We start from the raw sequence: 25,007 nt of genomic DNA on the forward strand, positions 1-25,007 counted from the left end.
ATGTGTCACTCATGCAAATGAGTTTCTCGTTTCGTTACAAATTTCTTGGAGTGACATTCAAAATTTGATGTCGAGAAAAGAAACGAAATGTGTCTGAAGCAACATTTAACGAGTTTAAAAAAGAAAACGAACGCCTCTTTGACATTTATATGTATAAAAGGACGAGTCTGTCAGTCTGCCTTGTGTGGTGTGTGTGTTTTTTTCGTTCTCGTTTGTGCTTCGCGTAAGCTAATAGACCCAGGGCTACGAAATTGAGTACATAGGGGGCGCATCTAGGCAAAAGCCAGTGCACCTTGAAACATTTTTTTTTTTTTCAAAATTCGAATGAGATACTTTTTATTGTATGATTTTTAATGAAATCGCGTCAAATCGATAATTATCTCTTATTATATCAGCAACAATGGCACGCAGCCATTGTTGCTGATATATCACTGTTGCCACTCAGAGGGTGATAATTCTGCGCAGTTTTTAAATTTAATGTTTCTCTTGGATATTTGACGTTTGTTGAGGGAAGGCAATGGGAAGCTGGTTAATTTATTTATTAGGTTAATTAATATTTGCATTAACTAAAGTTGCTTATTTCATAGTTTTTTATATGTCGTTTTATATACACTCTTTCTTTGATAAAGTTGTTCTGTGTAGTTTTCAAATTTAATGATTTTTTTTTAATAAAGTTGTTCTGTAGAGTAAAATTCCGTGCAGTTTTTGAATTTATTTATTTTGATAATGTTGTGCTGCAGAGTAAAATTCTGTGCAGTTTTTAAATTTTTTGTTTTCTTTTGATAAATTTGTCCTGCAGAGTAAAATTCTGTTCAGTTTTTAAATTAAATTTTTTAGTCCAAAGGAGCTTTTTCCCTGGATGACTATTGTTTTCGTTCTGCGATTTTGTGTTGGAACCCTATAAACGGCGTATTACTTTTCAAATCGTTGCCACCAAATACTATCGCCCCGTATTATATTTGAAGAAATTAAATAATGAAGATTCTGCATAAATGTATGTATGTTTCTCGCATTGTAATTAAACAACGTTACCTAGAGCCATCGAATTTTGAATGACGTAATCCTGGGCATATGGAAGCCCAAATTTGAAATTTGGAATTTGTTTTATGATCGATTTCGTATTTTGTAAAACTTTAACGAATTTTTGATTAACAAACTCAAGAATTTCAAAGCGACCACTGGTAACGTTGTACAGTAAAATATTTTTATTTCTAGCGCGCGGAATCTATCGGAAATTCTCAAGATACGCTCAGTTTAAAATTACTTTGCGATATTGCCGAACTGAATTTTGTGGTTTAAGTCTAAAGAACATGATATTTAATAAATAAAGGTAACGCTCAAAATGTTAAAATAACACCCCTTTGGACGTAATTTAAAATCTGAAACTTTTTTTTTGTAATAAAATTGTTCTGTATAGTAAAATTCTGTGCAGTTTTTAAATTCTTTGTCTTCTTTTCATAAATTTGTTCTGCAGAGTAAAATTCTATACAATTTTTATTTTTATTTATTTATTTTTGGTAAAGTTGTTCTGCAGAGTAAAATTCTGTACAGTTTTTAAATTTAACATTTGGTGCTTCCTTTAGGCATTTCTTCGGTAGATTTTAAAAGCCAGACGAAGGCTGGCCGGCGGCTAGTCGTAAATAAAAGTAAATAGTGTCACATGACATCCTTCCTGCCGTCTGTTCACTGACAAATTCTGATTGTGTCTTTATTAACTAAGAATTAAATAATATTTTGAAAATATAGAATAAACTAGGTAGGATGGGTGTTGCCAACGTTCTAGGAATTGAACTCTAGAACCTGCAGACAACGTTAGAGATAAGTCTTGACACGTTTCTGCAGCTATTTCGGGAAATATTGTTCAGCTCGATACAGTTGCTCTACAGGTAACGTGTATTTTTGTAGCACTGTTTTTCAAACCATGTGTTGCGTGCTTACGGGTTCGTTACGAAAAGAATGCACAAGTCCAATGAAAAATGAAAAAAATTTATTATTATCACAACAAAAATGCTTGAATCTCCTCAAATATTCGTGCAGTATTACAGTATCTCACAGTAGTTATCTTTTAACTACTCAAACGTTCAATAGAACTTAATTCAAAACAGCTAAAGAAAGCTAATCCGCGAATTCGCTACAGTCAACAAAAGCAGTTTTCTAAACAAACTCTTAAAACAGCAACAAACTAACTAAAATCACGAATTGAGAGGTTTTCCTCCTTTTATAAGATTTTAAATCGCGCGCGAGAACTTTCTGGAACTTTCTCGAAAGAGATATTTATTAAATGTTAAATGCATGCGCTCTTGTATTTTTAATTTTCCGGCTTAGCTTTCTTTTAATATTCGTCACGCGCTGCACTGCATGGGGAATAAAACAATTTAATTTATAATTCAGCTAACGTTAGCTATTTAAATACCAAATCCGTAACGCATGGAAGATGCGAAATGCAATCATTTTCTTTTTGATCGAAAATTTTCGTGGAACGTTCTGAGAGGAATATTTTGTATTATTGAAAATCTGATTACGAAAGCAATATGAAATTTTATTTATGAAATTTTTTACTTAAAAAATAAAAAACTACTAAAAATTATTTTTAAAAAATTTATTAAATTTTTTTTTTAATATCTGAAATATTTCAGATGTTATATTATGTCCAAAGAGGCTTTTCTCAACGTTTTATGTGTTACCTTTATTTATTAAATATCATGTTCTTCGCACTTAACCCATAAAATTGAATTCAGCAGCAATATCGCGAAATATTTACAAGAGCCTACGTTTAGAATTTCCGATACACAGTCTCTCGCGCTGGAGATAAAAATGTTTTTTTTTTTTTTTTTTTTTTTTTTTTTCGTACAGTGTTGCCATTGCTCGCTTTGAAATCCTTGAGATTGTTAATTAAAAATTCGTTAAAGTGTTACAAAATATAAAATCGATAATAAACCAAATTTCAAATTTCAAATTCCAAATTTGGACTTCCAGATGACTATATTCGTTAAAAGATGGCGTTATTCCAAATTGGAGGGCTCTAGGTACCATTCTTTTATCCCAGTGCGAGAAACGTACATACATTTATGGAGATTCTTCATTATTTAATTTCTTTAAATATAACACAGGCTGTAATATTCGGTGGCAACAATTTGAAAAGTCAACCCACATTTATAGTGAAAAAACGCAGATTGCCAAAACGAAATTAATAGTCATTCTGGACAAATTGCCCCCTTTGGAGTTAATTTCAATAGAAATGTAGTATATATATAAAAAATTACAATGAAATAACAATATCTCTTAATACAAATGTTAATTATCCCAATAAATAAATTAACCAATTTCCCTTTGCCTTCTCTTGAAGAACGTCCAGTGTCCAAGAGAAACATTAAATTTAAAAACTACGCAGAATTATCGCCCTCATTTTTCCGGGTGGCAACAGTGCCGATATCAGCAACAGTGATATATCAGCAACAATGGCTGCGTGTCATTGTTTCTGATATAATAAGAGAGAATTATCGATTTTATGTGCATATTTCATCAGAAATTATAACATTAAAAAAAAAACTCTTTCGAATTTTAAAAAAAATCACCTCCAGGTGCCCTGACTCTTGTCTAGATTCACCTATGTACCAAATTTCGTAGCTCTGGATCTATTAGCTTACACGCAGGACGAACGAAAGGCACATACACACAGACAGACAGACTCTTCCTTCTGTTGCTACAGATGTATTTTTAGAGGCTTTGCAGTTGGTTTCTGTATCGTCAAATTTTCCTTTATTACCGACGATTTAATTTTAGAAATATTAGAAACTCTACGTACCTTTTCAGGTATTCTCTTAGAGAACTTCTTTGCATGCACAAGTAATGACAGACAGTTTTTCTGATTGAAAATGTTCCTTATTTTGTAGTCGAAATTTTATATGCATTTTACAGCCTTTTTGAATTATGAAGTAGGAATATTTCTCCTCGGAAAGCACAGAAACAGATCGTCGAGTCCACTGCTTGGTTACGCGCGATTTTCTGAAAAAAGAATCTGTTTAAAAGTAGCAGACGGCATTTCTCATTTCAAATAAAAATCTGTTGGCCAGCAATTTTTATTCCATAAGTTTTGCTTCTTTTTAATTCTGTATCGAAATCGTTCTAAAAATGTGTAAACAGCTTATGTAGTTATACATAGCTACTGAATATTTTGTGAATGTATGGAAAAAGTAGCGATCAGAATCAGCAGACTATTTTGGTGGTTTCGAATGAAAATTCAACAAGTCCACTCTTTAAAAAGGTATTTGAATTTCAATTTTTTCCATTCACAATCTTTTCAAAGAAATCTGACGCTGCGGAGAAGTATTTTTCCAGTGAGGCGATCGATCAGAACATCATAACCGAATTTCAACTGCGATGACAGAAGTAGAGCGTACTGTGATGAGGGGAAGAGCATCTAAATTTCAACCCCTTCCTTTCTCTTTGAAAAGAATACAGACGGCGCTAATGTTCCTTGTCAACGAATATTTCAGTTGCGCGTTTTGATGGCTGCCTCGCATGATACAAAAGATTATATTATGTTAAATGGAAGCCGTCTTCGCTCAAAAAAAATTCTAGTTCCGAACTTCGAGTCTTCCAACCGCATAAAGATAGGGTTCGTAGTTTCTTTATTTTCTCTTTATCGTTTCGTATTCAAATGGACTTTTTTTCTATTTTTACGTCGTCGTGATGTCAACTGGCTGCACGGAACATCAATAAAAGGAACATTTTTCTCGTGATTTGCGGCAAATGTAAGAAGACATCGTATTCAATTTCTTTTGATACTGATAAAATTATAAACCTTATCATAATCATGCTTTTTCTTTTTCGGGGGGGGTCTAGCTGCTTGCGCGGCCAGCCGTCTAAAAAAAAGAGTAGTTACAATAAAAAAGAGCTTTATATAATAATTTTAATGAGTCCATTCATTAATTGATAATGAGATTGACGAATAATGATTAATACAGTCGACCCCGACATTAGGAACCCGGCTTATAACGATCGCCTGGATTTAACGAGCGAACCTTTTGGTCCCGTCCAATTTTCTATAAAGCTGTTCTATACTGCTGGAACGAACCCCCAGAAATATGCCAATCGGATATAACGAAATCTTCGGATATCTTCGATTGCCACCCTATTAGAGTTTTTATATTTTTTCCAAAATTTCCGAAAATTTAAACACATACACGCACCACACACACACACAAAATAAATAAATAAATAAAAAATAAGAAGAAAAAAAATTAAAAATCTGAATGTTTCCAGATTCCCAAGGGGGCTTTTTTTTTTTTTTTTTTTTTTTTTTTTTTTTTAACCGTTTTGTGTGTTACCTTTACTATTAAATATCATGTCCTTCGCACTTAAACCATAAAATTCAGTTCAACAGCAATGTCGCAAAATTATTTTAAAACGAGCCTATCTTTAGAATTTCTGATACATAGTCTCGCGCGGAGATTTTTTTTTTTTTTTTAATCCCTCTCTCAGAAATTGTTGAGTTTCTAAATCAAAACTCATAAATGCTTTACAAAATAGGAAAAAGATAACAAAACAATTTCCAGATTCCAAATTTGGCCTTCCAAATACCCATATTCGCGTGGATTCCACGTTAGTCAAAAATCGGATGGCTCTAGATACCATTGTTTTTCCCCCACAGCGCGAGAAACATACATACATTTATGGATGATCTTCATTATTAAATTTATTTAAATGTAATGTCAGGGCTCTAATATTTGGTGGCAACAATTTGAAAAGTGAACCGTCATTTATAGTGAATTGACGCAAAATTCCAAAACGAAATTAATAGCCCTTCTGAGCAAACTGCCCTTTTTGGGCTAAAAAAAAACCTTCTGAAATTTAAAACCATCCACATTTACAGTTTAAGAATCCAAATTCCGTCCGTAATGGAAAACACCATTCCATTACATCTTTTATCTTCTCCCCAAATTCTCTTATATTCTACACAAAGGCTCTGCAAGCTAAGGATGAGCCCAGTTCTAGAAAAACGCGAATAGAATTAGCATATTTTAGCGAATGGCTAAGCCAAAGAAAGGGAATGTGTTCCCTGATTACATGCAAATTCTTCAACTGAGCAATATTCAAATCTGGAAGTTGAGAAAATTAATCATTAAGATCAATGTCCGGTCAATTAATCATTAATGATCTTCAGAAAGACTGAAAAGAATTGAAAAAAAAAATGGAAACATTTAACACTATACTGGGATTTCTAAAATTATGCTACTTTTTAAAAATTTTGCGATTTTGCTATTGAATTTTAGGTAGTCTAAGTACGAACAAAGCGATGCTTAATAATAAAGGAAGAAAATATTTTTACTTTCTTGCACGAAGTAAACGAAGTATTGTAATCACAAAAAATTCCGGGTACCATATTTCAACGAAAATACCCATGCTATCAAATGCAATTGAGCGATGTTTTTGCGGGGTATATGTACGTACAGACAGAATAAAGGACAATTTTTCCCAAAACGACTTATAAAAGTGACTTAAAAATAGATTCAAAAGAAATTTTTTTTTTTTTTTTTTTTTTTTTTTTTTTTTTCGTGTTGTGTGTACGTATGTATCTCGCATAATTGAAAAACGAATAGACTCAGAACATTGAAATTTTGTATGTGGGACTGCTATAACATGTAGATGTACACCTCCCATTTTGATTGCAATTGGCCTCACCAAAAGTATATAAATATATATCTATATATCCACTCTGTTACTCGGCTAAGTGATTTCAGTTTCTTTATTCTTATATATTTGTAAATTGTCCATTTTTTGCTTTAAAAATGATGGAATTATGTTGTTCTTATCTTCCGGTTAAAGTTTTTATGCTTTTAATTAACCTGCATGTTATAGCTGTAAAATTATCAACAAGTTAGAAGTTGCTTAAGTGCGGCTAAGCCTAATTTTTCTTACCATAGCAGCCACATTTGTTTACATTTGAAACTTAACAAAATACCGAATTTTTTGCCAATCTAGAGAAACTATGCTTCGCAACAACAAAGCAATGTCTCCTTTTATTATTGAGAATTAAATCATGCTTAATCCGTTCTGGAATTATCATTTAATTTATTAAATTATCCCATATATTCACTCAGCATATAGCGTCCACAACAAATTAAATCAGTTTCTGCACATTCAGTGTCTTTTTGCAGAGCGGGACCAAAAGGAAACTTTCAGTTTTGTGCTCCGAAAAATCTGCCTTCTTGCCTACTGGACGAATTGCTTTTTGCGTAGAAACTGTAATGTTATTTGTAATTTTTTTAATTGTTTTATGTTTTTCTATATCTCTGAATATTTTGAGGTTTTATGTATTTTTGCCTTATTAATTTGTAAATAGCTAAATATGTTAAACAAAAATTTAAATTACAAAATATGCAATAAATTGAAAACAAATTCGGGCTTCGTATTGCTCGGGTTCTGATCGAAGACTACGTTCAAAATTTGGTGGCTCTGGGTATCGTCGTTTTCCCGCAATGAGTGGAACATTCAATTACATGCATACATACGTACATTCTTAATTATTTTAATTGTAGAGATTGCCTTTGTTAAATTGGCAACGACGAGAGTTTCAATTCCAGTTGTGTAGTTTGAATTCTAAAGCGTTACATCTTTAGACTAACTTTTTATTGAAGATGTTTGCCGATGCAAGGAAATATTAAAACATCTAAACAAAACTACAATACAAACGAAACACAGTCTACAGTAGAAAGGCATTTCTCTCAATCAAATGAACAATCAAGAAACTTTACCGGAACTTAGAAAAGATGATCTTAAAACCCTTGTTCGGAGAAAATGTATTGGAGAAAAACCTTTCCTCCAGTTGTAAAGGTAATGAAGAAACTTACAAGATAAGGTAATTCTCCAAAAAAGATAACTAAACTTTTCTCCGAGAGAAAAAAGTTAATGCTAGAACAGTCATTCTTGAAATAAGACATTTCTCTGAACGGAAGGATAATGGAGAAAATAATTCGAAGTAAGGATATCGTTTTCTCTACTAATGGATAATGGAAACTCAATCGTAATGTGAATGAAATAAAACACAATAAAATATGCTTTGTTTGAATATTTAATGCGGCTGTCATTTACTTCCGAAAACGACAGATCTTTTGATGTCATGTTAACAATTCTATTGTCATATCATCATTTAAGTGAAGGTTTCTAAGCGAAAGTAATGGGATATAGAAGCAGTTATCATTTCGGTCAGAAAAAATTGTTAATTCGTTAAATCGAACAATCCAATTGATTAGATTATTGGTACTTGTGGCGTTATCGCAACACCTTGGCGCAGTTTGGCGACTTTTATGGATGAAAAAGAATAATTATTTTGTACTGTTAAAAAATTGTATATCTGTATATATATATAAAGAAGAACGTCTGTTTGTTTGTTCACTAATAACTCAGTCACTACTATGGCTATCGTCACTCAACTTTCCACAATTTTTTCTGGGCCTTGGAAAAGGTCCACGTCCACATTTTTCCAAAAAAAAAAAAAAAAAAAAAAAAAAAAAAAAAAAAAAAATAGCTATAATCAGAGATATTAATTAAAAACCCTTAAAACGTTAGTTTTCTCCCTCATTTTCCGAGTGGCAACAGTCTCGCACGCTGGAGATAAAAATCTGCTGTATTTCGACAAGCGTTGCCACTGCTCATTGAAATATCGTAATGTTTGTTAACAAAAAATTCCTACGTTTTACTATAAAATAAAAATATCATTACCAAATATTAAGTACATTATTCCCTATTCCATTTCGAAAGTTCCCATTTTCGTACGACTTTAATTGGCAGAGATATTAATTAGAATCTCTGAAAACTCTAATTTTCGCACTCATTTTGCCGAGTGGCAACAGTCTGGCGCGTTGGAGATAAAAATGCTTTATTTCGAAAAGTGTTGCTACTGCTCGCTTTCAAATCGTAGTTTGTTAATCAAAAATTTGGAAGTTTCACAAATTTATATATATATGTAAGATAAAAATTTATAAATCAGAATTATAATATAACTATAAAGATTAATTCTTCCTCTCTATTCTAAAATCGTAATAACTTATCTGCATTGCGTCATTCAAATTAATCATGCGATCTTACGTAACCGTTAATACCAGATGCCTCTTGACGACCAATCACCGAATTGTAAACCAAAACTTTTCTCTTCGCGTGCTTTCATCTTTCATAACGACGCACTTCAGCTTTTGCTCTCTACTTTGTTAAGATGTAATTTCGCTGGCTTGCTTTCTATCTCAGCAATATCAAAAATGTAAATCCTCTGTGGAAAGGCACGACTAGAGTGCCAAGTGATTGTGGCCACAAATATCAATTGGAAATAAAAATGGAATTAAAACTGCCTCGACTGCCAAGTTCTTTAAATACTACGCAATCAAATTCTTCTTCAGTATGGGTCTAATCACGCATCTACAGTGTTCCGTCTTTTCCTTTGCTTTTATTATGACATATATATATATATATATATAACGAAAAATGTTTGTTTGTTTGCGTCATTGATTTCTGATCAATTATGTTCCATTTTTTTGCCACATGGAATCGACTAAAATTGAATATAGGTGAAATATTGGATGGAACTTCAGCGTTTACGACCATTTGATCAGAAAGACGAAAATCATTCAAAACTGCGTGCCATTGTTGTTGATATAATTAATTTATTTTTCTATCGAAATTTTTTATGTGGGTTCTATATCGCAACAGACTGAAAAATGTATGACTATGAATCGTATTTTTTGCATCATTATTAGAGAAGGATTACAGCGATATCGTTCTCTGTGTTGTTAGATACATTACTTTCAATCTAACTAAACTGACATCGGGTTCTTCCGCAAGTTATATAGTATATAAAATATAAAAAAGTAAGTAAGCAAGTTATATAGTATATAAATATATAAGCAAGTTATATAGTATATAAATGTGTATGCATACATATAATATATTGCAAGGGAGTTCTTGTAATAGGTTGTAAGCAATATTTTGTTGACTATTTGTATGGTGTATGTGTGTGCGTGTTTGTCTGTTTGTCCAAAAAATTCAGGAATGAAAGTCTTAAAAAGAATTTCACTCTTTTTCCCTCCATATCAAGTTTGATTAAAACTTGTCATGTTTTTTCTGAGAGATATGGAGTAATCAAAATGATCACCATGTGAAAGCTCTACTTTATTGAATTCATTTTTACTTGTACGACGTAAAGAATTATTGTAATCGCGAAAATTTTCGGGTATCATATTTCAACGAAAATATCCATTTTGACCACTATCGAATGCAACTTAACGATTTTTTTACTTAACATCTTTACGTATGGACAGAATAAAGGAATCTATCTTCCAAAACGGGTAACAGAAAGGATTTAAAATGGATTCAGAAGGGATTTTTCGTGACGTATGTATCTCACATAACTCAAAAACGAGTAGCCTCAGAACGTTGAAATTTTGTATATAGGATTGCTATAATATGCAGTTGTGCACCTCCCTTTTTTGGTTCCAATCGGCTGCACCGAAAATGAGCATATATATATATATATACACACTCTTTGTTGCTCAGTTCCTTTTTTTTTTAATTCTCATATGTTGGTAAATTGTGCATTTTGTTTGCTTCAAAAATGATTGAATTATGTTGTTCTTATCTTCCGGTTTAGGTTTTTATGCCTTTAGTTAATCTGCATGTAACAGTTGTAGAATTATCAACAATTTAAAAGTTGCTGAAATGCGGCTAAGCCTAATTATTTTAGCATAGCAGCCACATTTGGTACATTTGAATTAGCAGAATAATGAATTAAGTCAGTTTCTTTTTGCAGAATGGGACCAGAAGTAAACTTTTAGTTTTGTGCACCGAAAAATCTGCCTTCTTAGCCAAGTTGCTTGTTTTTGCGTAGAAACTTTAATTTTAATTGTAAAATTTTTTTTAATTGTTTTAACTGTATTTTTTGTTTTATATTTTTCAATTTTTAATAAAGATATTTTGAGGTTTTATGTATTTTTGCCTTGCGCGAAATGAAAACTGAATTCATCGAATGAGAAATCTATCTCTAATGAATTTCCAGGAAATAAGTTTAAATGAAATGCAGGAAAAATTGCGTATAATTTAATATTCCGTACAAGGTAGTCCTGTGGTGTGCGGATCAGCTTTTATAAAGTGGAATCATGAGTGTGTGGTTAATTATTTAGAAAATATTTAATCCTTTAATCTTCTTGAAATGCCTTGTATAATTTTCCCTTCCCTTCCCTAATGGGAGCGAAACATTCCTAATGCTGCTTAGGATAATTGATGAAATAAATAATGTAATAGTAAGTGATGAAGCTTGCAGAAATGAAACCGTAACGACTACCTTTTTCATTAAATATGCATTGTTTATCCACGCTTTGTGTTTGTCCGCTGTAAACACTTTTTCGGGTTACACCCTTGTGCAAAACGTATGATTAAAGATTCTATTCTTCCGTAACTGTTTTTGTGCCTTGCTTTTCTCTCATTATATTCAAAACCACGGAAACCTGTAAATTATTTTAAGGGTGTTAGCCCAGTAAGGCCATTAATTGCGTTTTAGCATTTTGCGTTGAAAGCTTTAAATGTCCATTTCACTTTTCAAATTGCTGCCACCCAATATTATCGGCGTTTGTTATACTTAAAGAAATTAAATGAAGAAGAATCTGCATAAATGTATATATGTTTCTCGCATTGGTATAAAACAACGGTACCTAGAGCCAATGAATTTTGGATAACGTAATCCTCCACCGAATATAGGCATCTGGAAGCTCTAATTTGGAATTTGTTTTTATTATCAATTTTATATTTTGTAACACTTTAGCGAATTTTTGATTAACAAACTCAACGATTTCAGATCGAGCAACGGCAGCAGTATACGGGGGAGAAAAACCTTTTTATTTCCAGCGCGCGAGACTGTGTTTCGGTGTTGGTGTATTTAATTATGGCAAAGCACACTAGGGCTATCTGCCTAAGGGGAGGGATGCCTTTCGTGGAGGACTTTCTAAGGGAAACTGGCTCGTATATACGTTACACATGGGGAAAACCACGAAAACACCCATGCAGCCAGCCCGTTCGCGGGATTCGAACCTCGGACCGAACTACCAGTGTTCAGCGACTTTACCGCTCGGCCGCTGGTGGGCCTGTGTTTCGGAAATTCTAAAGATAGGCTCGTTTTAAAACTCTTTTGCGATTGAACTGAATTTTATTGTTTAACTGGGAAGAACATGATATTTAATAAATAAAGGTAACACGGAAAATATTAAGAAAACACCCATTTGGGCGTAATATAAAATCTGAAAGCTTTCAAACTTTTATTTTTTGTTCACTTTTGTCAACCTTTAAATTGTAGCTAGTTTTGAATATGTTTGAAAGCATATACAATTTCGCAACATAAAATACATAAATCGGTCTACTTTTAAGAAACCTTTTGCGGTTTTGTTTTTGTTAAGATGATGATATACCACACGATTAAAGGTCTTAAGAAGCCAAAAACGTTACTAAAAAGAGAATATAGGTACTCAAGAAACGGTTTGGGGAATTCTATTGATAAAATACTCTTCGGCGCCTTTACAAGAAATGCCGTATCTCCCTCACTTCAGCAACTCTTTGGTAGCCAAATCCCTTGATCGATAATTCTATTTGAGAAATAACTTCCGTTTAAGACGGTTTCTTATGGGTCATAAGCTTTTGACAGATGTAATATGAAAATGCATTTACTTTTTTTAGCTTAAGAGCTGTTAAAAGTTGCTTTACTATAAACAAAACCTTATCCTGAAAATATGATCCAGTGTTATATACTTATGGATAATTCTATTTGAGAAATAAATTCCATTTGATATGTTTTCTTAGGGGTTTTGAACGAGATAGAATGAAAATGTATTTGTTCTGCCAGTTTAAGAGCTTTTGAGTTGGTTTTTTTTAAAGGAAAAATTAATTAATTAAAAAAAAATAATATTATTATAAATCTGAAAGCTTTCAGATTTATAATATTATTATAAATCTGAAAAAGCTTTCAGATTTTACATCACGCGCAAAGGGCCTTTTTTTTTTTTTTTAACGTTTTGTGTCTTACCTTTATTTATTTATTAAATATCATGTTCTTAAACCAAAAAATTCTGATCAACAGCAATATCGCAATTATTAAAAAATGTACTCGCTATTGAAAAAAAAAGCAATCCTCGTTATTAAAAATTAAAATAAGACGTTTGAAGCTACGAGAAAAATTGACTGGGATATTTAATTTGGTTATTTTATCAATTTCTGTTGTGATTTTCATCTTTACTTTAGTTATCGGTCAATTTATAATTATTATTCGAGAAAATAAGTTTAAATGAGGCACAGCAAAAAAAAAAAAATGTGTATAATTTAATGCGCATACAATCATACGTGTGGTGTCTACATCAGATTTTATTTTATTACTTCCTTGTACGAAGTATAAGTATTGAAATCACGAAGAATTCCGGAACCATATTTCAACGAAAATATCTATTTTGAACAGTATCGAATGCAGTTTAAGGATGTTTTTGCGTTACATTTGTACGTAAGGACAGAATAAAGGACTCTTTTTCCCCAAACGAATTATAAAACTGATTTAAAATGGATTCATAAGAGAATTTTTTGTGACGTATGTACGTACGTACGTACGTATCTTGCATAACTCAAAAACGAATAGCCTCAGAACGTTGAAATTTTGTATATAGGACTGCTATAACATGTAGAAGTGCGCATATATATATATATATATATATATATATATATATATATCCATTCTGTTAACCGGTTCAGTGATCTCAGTTTCTTCACTCTTACATGTTTGTAAGTTGTGCATTTTTTGCTTTAATAATGATTGAATAATGCTGTTCTGATCTTCTCGCTAAGGTTTGTATGCCTTTAGTAAATTTGCATACAATATTTGTGGAGTTATCAACAATTTAAAAGTTGTTTAAGTGCAGCTAAGCCTAATGAATTTTGCGATGGCGGACATGTCTGTTTACATTTTAAAGTTGCCAAATAGCGGATTTGTTGCCAATCTAGACAAAGTAAGCTTCAACAAAAATAACGCTGTCTTTTATTATTGCGAATTAAATCATATTTTATCCATTCTGGAATTTATTCGAGCAAATAAGTGTTTAAGATTTACTTCATCATTTTCAATACATACATTTTGAGTTTTTATGTATTTTTGCCTTGTCGCAAAGTGAGAACTAAATTAATTCAATGAGAAATACTGAATCGTCTGTGAAAAATTCTTTTATACATCATTTTAGATTTATTATAGTATTTGAATAGAACATGTGACAACGATTAGATAATTCTTCAACTGATATAAATTTTTACGCATTTTTTCAGCTCTTTTATTATTCGTCTGTACATACGTATGTACGTATCTCGGATAACTCAAAAGCTAATAGCCTCGCTATTAAAAATTGAAAACGTTGAAATTTTGTATATAGGACTGCTATAACATGTAGATGTGCACCTCCCTTTTAGGTTGCAATCGGCCACGCCAAAAGTATATTTATATATGTATAGCTGTATACATAATATAATTTATTTATTAAAGAAATATTGATTATATTATCTCCTAAGATTAATTTTAGTAGAATTTATTTTAGAGAATAACTCGATTTCTAACTAAGTGAATTTAAGATCATGCAACATTGTATACATAATATAGATATACATATATATATCCACTCTGTTACTCGGCTCAGTGAGCTCGGTTTTTTTTTTTTTTTTTTTTTTTTTTTTTTTATTATTATTATTATTATTCTTGTATGTTGCTTAATGTGAATTTTTGCTTTAAAAATGAGTGAATTATGTTATTAATATCTTCCGGTTAAGGTATAAAGCCTTTAGTTAATCTTCTTTCAACAGTTGTAGAATTATCAACAATTTAAAAGCTATTTAAATGCGGCTAAGCCTAATATTTTACCATAGCAGCCATATTTGTTTACATTTGTAATTTAGCAAAATAGTGAATTAAATCAGCTTCTGTATCTTCGGCGTATTTTTGCCGAGTGGGACCAAAAGTAAGCTTTCAGTTTTGTGCACCGAAAAATCTGCCTTCTTTCCTACTAGCCAAATTACTTGTTTTTGCGTACTGGCCGAATTACTTGTCTTTGCAATTTTAATTGTAAAAATTGTATTTTTAAGTGTTTGAACTGTTTGGTGTTTCAAATTTTTCTATATCTTTCAGTTTTTAATGAAGATATTTTGAGCTTTTATATATTTTTGCCTTACCGCGATGTGAGAACTGAGTTCATTGAATGAGAACTGTATCTCTAAGGAAATTAGAGGAGATAAATTTAAATGAAATGCAGGAAAAAATACGTATATTTTAATATTCCGTACAAGGAAGTCATCAGAGTTTTAAACATTGTTCTGTTATTATTCATATTATTTCTTACATTTCTAAAAGGAGATAAGTTTGTGTATGCAAAGAGGAATGCTTGACTATTGCTAAAATAATGTTTCTTCTTGCAGAGTACAATCGTTTCGAGGCCAAGATTCATGACCTGAGGGAGCAGATGCTGAGTACCTCTGGTAGTCTACGCACCTCGCAGAAGAGATCGCTTTTTGTCAGGTAACATCCCTTTGTCACATTCATTGTTCAAAGACAAACTCAATTCGGACACCTCTTCGGGCATAAGAAACAGAAATTCTCGTTTTGACAAGGAAACGCTTCTAATTAACATAAAAGGTGTGACACAAAAAACCAATAGTCATTATACTTACGGAATCAGTTCTCCGTGACATTGTCACCTTCAAAGTAGCCCCCTTCAGCATTCATTCTGCATTCGGTGGTGCCATTGCTGGTAACAGTTCTGGAACGACGTTTTTGAAAGGCCCTTCAGGAGATTCTCCGTTTTTGTCTGAACCTTTTCGGCTGACGTAAAATGGGTTGCTTTTAACCCTTTGCGGAACAGTGTGTCCGGTCTGGACACACTTAAAACTTTCCTTCTGTACTCACAGAAAAATTGAATGAAAAGGATTTATAGGTTACTCTGAACCTTCTTTATTTATAGTAGATGGCAGCCCAACACAAACCAGTCCATATATTTTAGCCATGTTGAGTTTTTTAAGGCCCTCATTTTTCAAAGAAATCTCCCAGATTTTTTTACGGTATAAAAGGAATTGTTTGAAAAGAAATTTCTATGCTATTGTTTTGGCTGTATGCTAATCTCCTTATTCTATATTATTCTTTAATTTGTACCATGAAATCTTGCCTAAAATCAAACGGCGAACCCTAGGTGTGCCCAGACCGGGCTCACCGATCATCTAGGATAACTAAGAATCTGTATTCTTAGTTTCTCCGCATCTCATCGGTCAGTTCATTGAGAAGAATGCTCGTTTCAGCACTCTTTTCGAAGCTCTGTTCAAGCAGTGTGCCCACAGAATTAAAACGATAAGTACTATCTTCACAAAATTTTACTTGTGTACTTCTCTAGGCCTAATTAGACGGCCTACCTTTTTTTTAATAAAAACTCCGACTTTAAAAGGTAGCGTGCCAGAAAGAGTTAAGTAAGATTTAGCTTTAGGACATAAACGGAAATTGGATGGATCCAAATTGTAAGGATCTTAAGTTTTACTAACGTTTATTTTATTTTAAATCTTTACTATCACTTCTTATTTTCTACTTCCGGCCAGAATTATAAGCGTTAAGGTTTTTATGCAAAGTTTGTCTGGCGAACGCCAAGTATTTAAGTTGTGGCTTTTTGCCAAGCGAGAGAGAGGAAGCAGTGAGTCGAAGCGGTCCGCTTACCTTAGAAGTTACGCAGTTGCTTTTTGCCTTCCAGGCCAGAGGTTTTAATCCTCTTGATAAATTTTAAACGTATTGTAGTGTTCACAGTTCTCTGTACTACATACGCTTCCTGTTAATATAAGGCCAATCTTCCACGTTTATTATTCTAAAGTTAAATTAGAGTTTAGTTTTATCTTTATACTTTTACGTTTTGACCCCAAGTAGCGGGTCGGTGTATTCCGAAGTACGGAAGTCATTGTAAATAGAGAAAAATAAAGGGTTTTGTATACCCTTCTTGTGTATCCTGTTTACTTCCCACAGTTTTGAACATAGCTTTAGTAAGCTCTCTGTTCCGAGTCAGGTCCTTGCATGTTCCCGAAGAAGGTAAGAAGGAACATTGAACCTGATAAAATCAGGTGAATAAGGAGGATGCCCCATCACAGTAATGTTTTTGCTCGTCAGAAACTGCTCAACAGATAGGACCGTTTGAGCGGGTGCATTGATCTGGTGCAATCCATCACTCCACAACTGTGTCCTTTTATCCTAAATTTTTCACGAAGTCTTTTTTAATACTCCAATGTAGCAGTGTTGATTAACTGTCTGACCGCTGGAACCCATTCAGTCATGATGAACGTGCTAGGCGCGTTCATCATCTTTCACACTGTCTCATTCCCCTGAAAATCGCTTATACCATTCAAACACACGTGCATAACACAAAATTTAATCTCCATAAGCCTCGGTTAACATTTGAAATGTTTCCTCTGATTTTTTAAGTTTCACAAGAAACTTGATGTTGATTCGCTGTTCGGTTTTTACATTAGATATTTTTCCGGCAGAATGCAGTTGCACGTGTTCACTCGATGACGCAGTACTCCCCACTGGCGTGGTCGGTTAAGTGAAAACTGGCCGCATGGATAGATGAGGTGTGTGACATGACGTCACCCAAACAGTTGTTGCCAAGTCCACTCTGTCCTTAAGCTACATACTTAGTCTCGTTCATTTTGTGTTACACCTCGTAAGAATTCCAGAGCATTTTTTGGGCTACGAATATGCGAGAAACTGACTGTGTCCTCGCCGGTGTCAAAGCATGACAGGATAAGACAGGAAGAAGTGGGGAGGGCATCAGAACTTCATTCAAAATGGATTTTGATTTAAGACCGTATCATACATTGGAAATATTTCGGAAGACTAACTGTTTAGTTTGACCACCCGATGACGAAGTGGCTAGCTAGCTGCACCACAGATCCTGGGTTCGATCTCCAGGCTGGGCGAGGTTGACTTAGTCTTTCATCCCTTAAGTGGGTCGATAAAATGAGTATCAAGTTAGCTTGGAGACTAAATACCGGGAGTCCTGCGACAAGCTGACCACTTGCCCAGCACATAGGCTGTTGTACTCCGGGGCCCAAAGGACAGGAAAGCAGAAAAGGGCACTGAAGGCCGTAGCCCACTAGGGCTGTTGCGCTACTGAGTTTAGTTTACATATTTTCACATATAACATATAAATGTTATTATTTTATATATAACTGTTTAGCTTACATATTCCCACGGATTACTTAAGGATCACCATGTAAAAGGGAAATTCGTTCTTCATCACAAACATGCTAACCACTAACAAAGAACTGCCATTCAAGTTTAGCACAATGTTAATTGGGGAAAAACGTACACTAAACAACTTTTTCCGAAGGGGGGGGGAATCACACACCTTTCTTCAGAAAAAAGCCTATTAAAAAGCTGTAACCTGTAGAAAGGCTATGTGAAACAGCGTGCCCCTTGCTGTACAGGTACTATATGCTTACAAACATTCGAGACTTCTCCCGGATGTATATTTCGTAAGTGCACATCTGTATAGCCACCGAGAGAGTGGCTTCTAGAATAGACCAATGGGGTTCCAGTAGTATTTCTGTCATGTCACATGACTTTTGCCGCGCTTTTAAGCAAGATGGTGGTAAATGTTTTGTTATGCAATTTCATGTGCAAAGTAATTAAAGCATTGTATATTTAAATATAAGCATAATTATATACGCAGAAGTCTTAAAATTTTTTATTGCATTCTGTATATGCATTCTATTAAGAAAAAGATATTTTACAATAACAGCTAATGCACAATTTTATTCAAAGTCAACTTTTCTAATTTGCATGCCTGCGCATTTAGTGTGTTAAATTTCGCATTAATTAATGTCCACTTACTGTCCACTCTTAACTGTATTGCCTGCGTACGGAATACTCTTTGAAGAGAGTTAATTTATCTAATTCACAACGAATATATTTAATTTATTGACATATAACTTTTAATGTTAACAATAGGTATAATCAGATCATTCACAACATATATTTTGAATCTTGCACTTTCAGAATTGAAGAAATGTGAGCATCGAGGTAAGAAAATACTAGATTCATTGTAACACTTCAAGTTATTCTCAGCCTAGAATAATAAAAAAATATGTACTTGAATTGTCTTAATCCACAGGTGTTAGTAAATGCAGAATATTCAATTCTAATTGTAGCTAGAGTTATTTTCTCGATATAAAGAGCGATAATATGCCACAAGCATTTAATCTGAATATACGTTTGGCGAAAGTGAAATTTTGCCGATTAAATAAACCTGCAAAATGAAAGCGCAGTATGATTTTCTATTAAAATGGTAGCAGAAATTATACGTCATACATTTATAACTGCGGAACAAATGCAAAATAAATAAATGAAACAAAAAATATCTGAAAAATTTCAGTTCTTATATTGCGCCCGAAAGGATGTTTTTTTTTTAATGTTTTGTGTATTACCTTTATTGATTAACTATCATGTTCTTCGCACTTAAAAGTGTTGACGATTAAATAAACTTATAAAATGAAACCACTAAGACATTTTTTAGGAAAACAATTTGTTCCCCATACATTTATAACTGCTAAACAAATGCAAAATAAAACGTAAACAACAACATGCGCTCATATGCACAGTTTCGAAAATTTAGCTTCACAAGAGCAATAGAAGCTAATTGGTCCATTTTTGAAACCTCTCCCTCAGTAGCGATACTGATGTGCACTTGTGAACTATGCGTCCCCGATTCGAATCCGGGCCCAATGGGCAGCCAGCGTCACTAATCACCATACTCATGAGGACGACCAGGAGTCAGATCAGGCGATCGTACAATCATATTGATGCAGTTGTGATTCTCGTGCCGCCCAGCCGGTACGGCGTTAAGAGACGCCACTACCACAAGGATGGACCCGGGTTGCGTTGTGGCAAACCACACATTGAGTTGATCAATGTTACCGAATTTTGCTTACTGCGCATGCTCAATAGTATACCGCTGGCGTGGGAGGAAATCCTAGCGACTAAGCATAAGCAACTCTACACAAGGCTGTTTGTTAGCCATGTTGGGATGGGGGTACCTTTTTTTTTTAAATTGCATTACTATAGAAATTTGTTGTGTGCTAATTGATGTGCTTCTGTTTCGTTTAATTTTGGCTTATTTTGTTCATAAATATTACAATTAATATCAGCTATTTGACTTTGATTCAGCAATTTGAACTGAATTTATTCCTTAATTTTATAAAGTATATACGAATGGAACGTATGGTAAATACTCAGTTGCTTTTATTCCTCAGAAGTATAATCAAAAAGCATTCAGCTAATATATCTTGTAATGTTTCCTGTTTTGTTATCTTTCTTAAACAAAAATTTGCGTAGTTTACAATCGGTAGTTACACTCTAAATAATGAAGCAACTTACATCCTAACAAGTTTTAAAACCCTGAACGGTTTACGCCCAGATAACACAATATCAACCATATACCGTATTTATCTTCTTTTAAAATAATTGTCGTTGCGCCAGATTCCATTCTGAGTATGCGCAGTAAGCGAAATTCATTTAACATTGATCAACTCAATGTGCGGTTTGCCATTACGCATCCGGGTTCGGCTCTCGAAAAAGGCATGGATGTTTGTGACTGTTATGATTGGCAGGGAAGCACTCAATCGAAAGCTCTCTCAAGCTTTTGATGGTGGAAGAGAGGGGGAGGATCCGCGAACCAGTGCCAGATTTACGCATAAGCTGCACAAGCCCCACCCCCGCTTTCTTGGAGCCACCTTCAAAGATTATACCATATCCCATATAAAAATTGACTCATATCCCTCATCTGTATCGCCCCATATCTCAAGGGCCCCACATCTCAAATAGCTCAGGACGTTGTCAAATCTAAATCCACTCCTGCCGACGAACCACATTTTTGATTCGAACACGGGGTGTTCTCCTTGAGTGGATGAATAAAAAGTATTTTATTAACGACTAAAATTTGAACAAGATAAAGGGAGAGTGTGAGCTAATAGTAGAAATTTAAAAAGCTTTTATAATTCACAAATATACATTACTGTGTATAAGGACGGTAGACTTTTATCCTAGAACTGAAGACAGCATCCATGAATTTCATTTCCTATTCACATTTACCAAACGTTAGCTACATTTATCTACGTATAGCAAATGTCTCACCTATTCACATTAATATAATATTAATTTCGTATTCACATTTACCGAACGTAGCTATATTTATCTACGTATCAGTATCAGTAGCGGGCGCAGCCCGACCCACCTAACCAAACAAGTTATATTTATCTACGTATATATACACTAAGCGAACTCTGGCAAATTCCATATTATTTCAAATGGGACAGCCTAAAGCGAGTGCGCGATTGAAAGCCAGCGCGCGAAAAGTGCAATAAAAATCAAAAAAGCAGAAAATGTTTTAAAATTTTTGCAGTACTAGTTCGATAGTTTTTAACTACCTTCTTCAGCTGCTGAGTGAAAATGAACCAAATAAAGGGTGAAGAAAGATAAGATAGAGATAAAATAAGAAGATGGACAGAAGTTAAGCTACTGGCGCGATCTATTGATGAAACAAGAATAACTAAAACAAAATTTCTTTAAGGGCTGAAAGGTAAAAGATGGACTGTTCTAGTTAATGACCCCAATTGCAATCCGTCTTTACCTTCAGCCTTTAAAAAAATTTTGTTTTAATTTTTCTTCTTTCATCAATAGATAGCGCCAGTAGCTTAACTTCTATCCAACTTTTCTCATCTTATCTCTATCCTTATCTTATCTTTCTTCACCCTTTATTTGGTTCATTTGCACTCAGCAGCTGAAGAAGGTAGTTCAAAAATTATGGAAATTAGTACTGCAAACAATTTTTTAAAATTTACGCTGATTCTTAATGCTGGACTTTGTTTTTGATTGCTGTTTAGCGTGATATTTAAACTAAATTATTTGACTGATGATTTGAATTACTTTTCAGGGCCCTCTTCGATTATGACCCGTCGAAGGACAGTGGTCTACCAAGCAGGGGCCTGCCTTTTAAGCTGGGTGACATTCTTCACGTGATCAATGCCAGTGACGACGAATGGTGGCAAGCCACTAAAATTCTCCCGGACGGAGAAGAAGAAGGAATCGGCATCGTACCATCTAAAAGAAGGTTTGTATCACTAAGTACAAAAAAAGAAAGAGCTGGGGGATCACTGGGACTAGAAACTCGGGTTGAACTACCAATGTTTAGTGACTTTTCCGCTTGATCATAAGACCTTTTGAAATTAGGCTGAACGATATATTAAAGAAAATAGAAGATACAGCACACGTAAGAACAAAAGTGGGCTGAATTAGAGTTTTACATGTTTGGTGAATGAGTTAAACTTACCTGTATGCCATTATGAAATATTAGGAATGTAGCATAAAAGCATGAGTGAAGAAGGCAATGGCAATCTAAATCATTGTAATCTAAATATATAGCATTATCAGTATCTGCTATTAATTTCAATACTGCTGAAAAAATTATAAATGAATTATATTAAAAATCACATGAACTCGTTGCATTATAAATTACAACAGTTAGAAATATTATTAGCGTGATTTAGCGACCATCTTTGTTAACAAATAATTTCACGTAATTAATTTTACAAATAAAGCCTGAAACTAGTTTAGCAAATAAGCTACATGCTGAAGATTAAGCTTTGCCAAAGTGTTAAAAACATCTTCTGTTAACTAGAGTTGTGATGCAAGAATTTTTAAAAATTATCATTTAAATATAAATTGGCATAAATACAATACAAAGTATATAAATTCTACATACATGAAAACCTGAGTACAGTGCAACAATATGTCAAAAAGGTATGGATTAAAAGGGAACTGAAAATCCCAGGATGTGAATATAAGGGAGTTTGAATTTTTTTTTTTTTTTTTTTGTTTGTTTGTTTGTTTGTTTGTTAATTATAAAAATTCTGCTGACTCTCATAATTATTAATTTATTAATTAAATGTGTATAAAAATTAAATGAATGCCAAAGTACATCAGGTGGAAAACAGAATAAAGTTTCTAGTATTAAATATGTTTCTAGTATTAAAAAGTTTCTAGTATTAAAATATGGAATTTGTAAAATAACCTTAAAATAACTTCAATGACTAAAAATGGAAAGCTTAATACGGGAATATATTGCAATAATATTAGTGTGAATTTAGAATGAATTAAGAAGTCCAATTTTTAGATTTAATAAAGAGAATTTTTTTAATTAAATTAGAACTGTTTACCTAAAATGGTAAATTTGAAAGTTAAAACCATTCTGCTATCTAAGAAGATTTGTTAATATTTATCTAGACAAGAAACTTATTTAAGGTGAGCTACAAATCCGATATTTGATAGGTTGATTATGTATCAGTTTTGTGTATGTCATTAATCTATCAATTTTACTATTAAAAACTGATATATATATATATATATATATATATATATATATCAGCGACTAAAATTTACAACTTGGGAAGTTTTTAATTCTTACAGAGAATAAAAAGGATCTGGCTCATCATTCCTTTAAACATCATAAAACTTTAAAATGAGTGTAAAAGAAATTTATTTTTACTTTAGCACACGCCAGACTTTAAATTAATATTTTTTTTGCATGCCCAATTTTTAAAATATTGATAAACGAAAATAAAGGCTTGCAGTCTCAATAGAATATCCCATTAATGCCGATAAATGACTTTTTGTAGCACCCAATCTTCTTGAGAAAAAAATAGGGGACAGGAAACGTCACGCAGTTCGTGGATAAGATAAGAGGGGGACGGTGATCTTTGATCAAATTTGGCGTAGTTCGTGCCCTACCAAATTTTTTACAGTACAATTCTTGGCGCAAATTAAAAGAAACGTGCCAAGATAAATTTTTTAAATTCTACGTAAATTTGTCACCAAAAACTACACAATTTAATATCTAGGCATGATTTGAGTCGTAGAATCGAAATATGGAAAAAAATTGTTATGTTATTTCAGGAAATTCCGATTTTGTATTAAAAAACACCTAATGTTTGAAAATGCTATATATAAATCTAATATATAGCCTAAATCGCACTTTCGAGACATGGCAAACGCAAGTTAAATTTCGGCAATCGGTCCAGTAGAATGGGAAATATAGAACTGTCTCATTTTTAGTTTGTGCAAGGTGCACAAGTAATTAAGCAAGTTCTTCATCACTTAAATTTTAGTTGATTAAAGAGTACGGATATTTTTTAAATATAAAGTGCAGACTTTCGATAAATAAAAAATAAAATTATATCTAAATTATCGTTTTTCAAATTTTTCTAGTGGTGCTAGTGCACCGTTTTTTTTTTTTTTTTTTTTTTTTTTTATATATATAAATGTTCAGTATACACACAGGCATCTTTTACCGGTTCCATTTGGTTCATCTATCACTTTTGACAGGTTTCACTTTTGCATTAAAAAAAAAATGCCGTCTTTCACACACTTGTTTGAATCATACTACGGCTTCACTTCCTCGGCTTAAAGTATTGAATAATGCAATGTATGGATTATTCTGCAGGTCTTTTTTGTTACTGTTTAGGTAACACTACTGGCATGACAGCCTGTTTGATTCAAAAAATGCGCATTTGGCTAATCTTTGGAATATGGTAACAGGTAGTTTGGCGACATTTTGGTAAGGCAATAAAGGTTACTAGCTAGGACTATAGCAGTGTACATGGATAAAGTCAAGAGTGTGCGCAATGCCATTTTTGTGCAATTCTGGGATGTTTTTTTACCGTGTATGTACAATTCTTAAAAACGCGGCAAGCAGTGGGCGATTCTGCACTTTCTCCCAATTTCGCACCTAATCTTCGTCATGATTAAGCACTTTTGTTCCATAAAAGTTCTAGCATAAGCGTAATTCGGCTAGCAGATTGTTGGGAAAAAGCCTTTACTTCGTGAAAAGAAAATGGCGTCCAAAAAAAAAAAAACTAGCAGGTTGCTG

General features: G+C 33.2%; 1 protein-coding gene across 9 annotated transcripts in view; it reads left to right on the forward strand.

The window, feature by feature from the left end:
• The window catches only part of LOC118193858 (disks large homolog 1-like), an 816,267-nt gene that overhangs the window by 721,165 nt on the left and 70,095 nt on the right, over nt 1-25,007 (forward strand). For all 9 annotated transcript variants that reach the window (XM_085825973.1, XM_085825976.1, XM_085825974.1 and 6 more), the window contains 2 exons: nt 15,475-15,574; nt 22,017-22,193. In XM_085825973.1, the coding sequence (XP_085682099.1) occupies nt 15,475-15,574; nt 22,017-22,193 (277 nt within the window). The remainder of the gene's footprint in view (nt 1-15,474; nt 15,575-22,016; nt 22,194-25,007) is intronic.

This window comes from Stegodyphus dumicola, chromosome 10 (genome assembly GCF_044657685.1).
Source record: "Stegodyphus dumicola isolate Sdum_Otavi_A_Nest chromosome 10, ASM4465768v1".
Taxonomy (NCBI): domain Eukaryota; kingdom Metazoa; phylum Arthropoda; class Arachnida; order Araneae; family Eresidae; genus Stegodyphus; species Stegodyphus dumicola.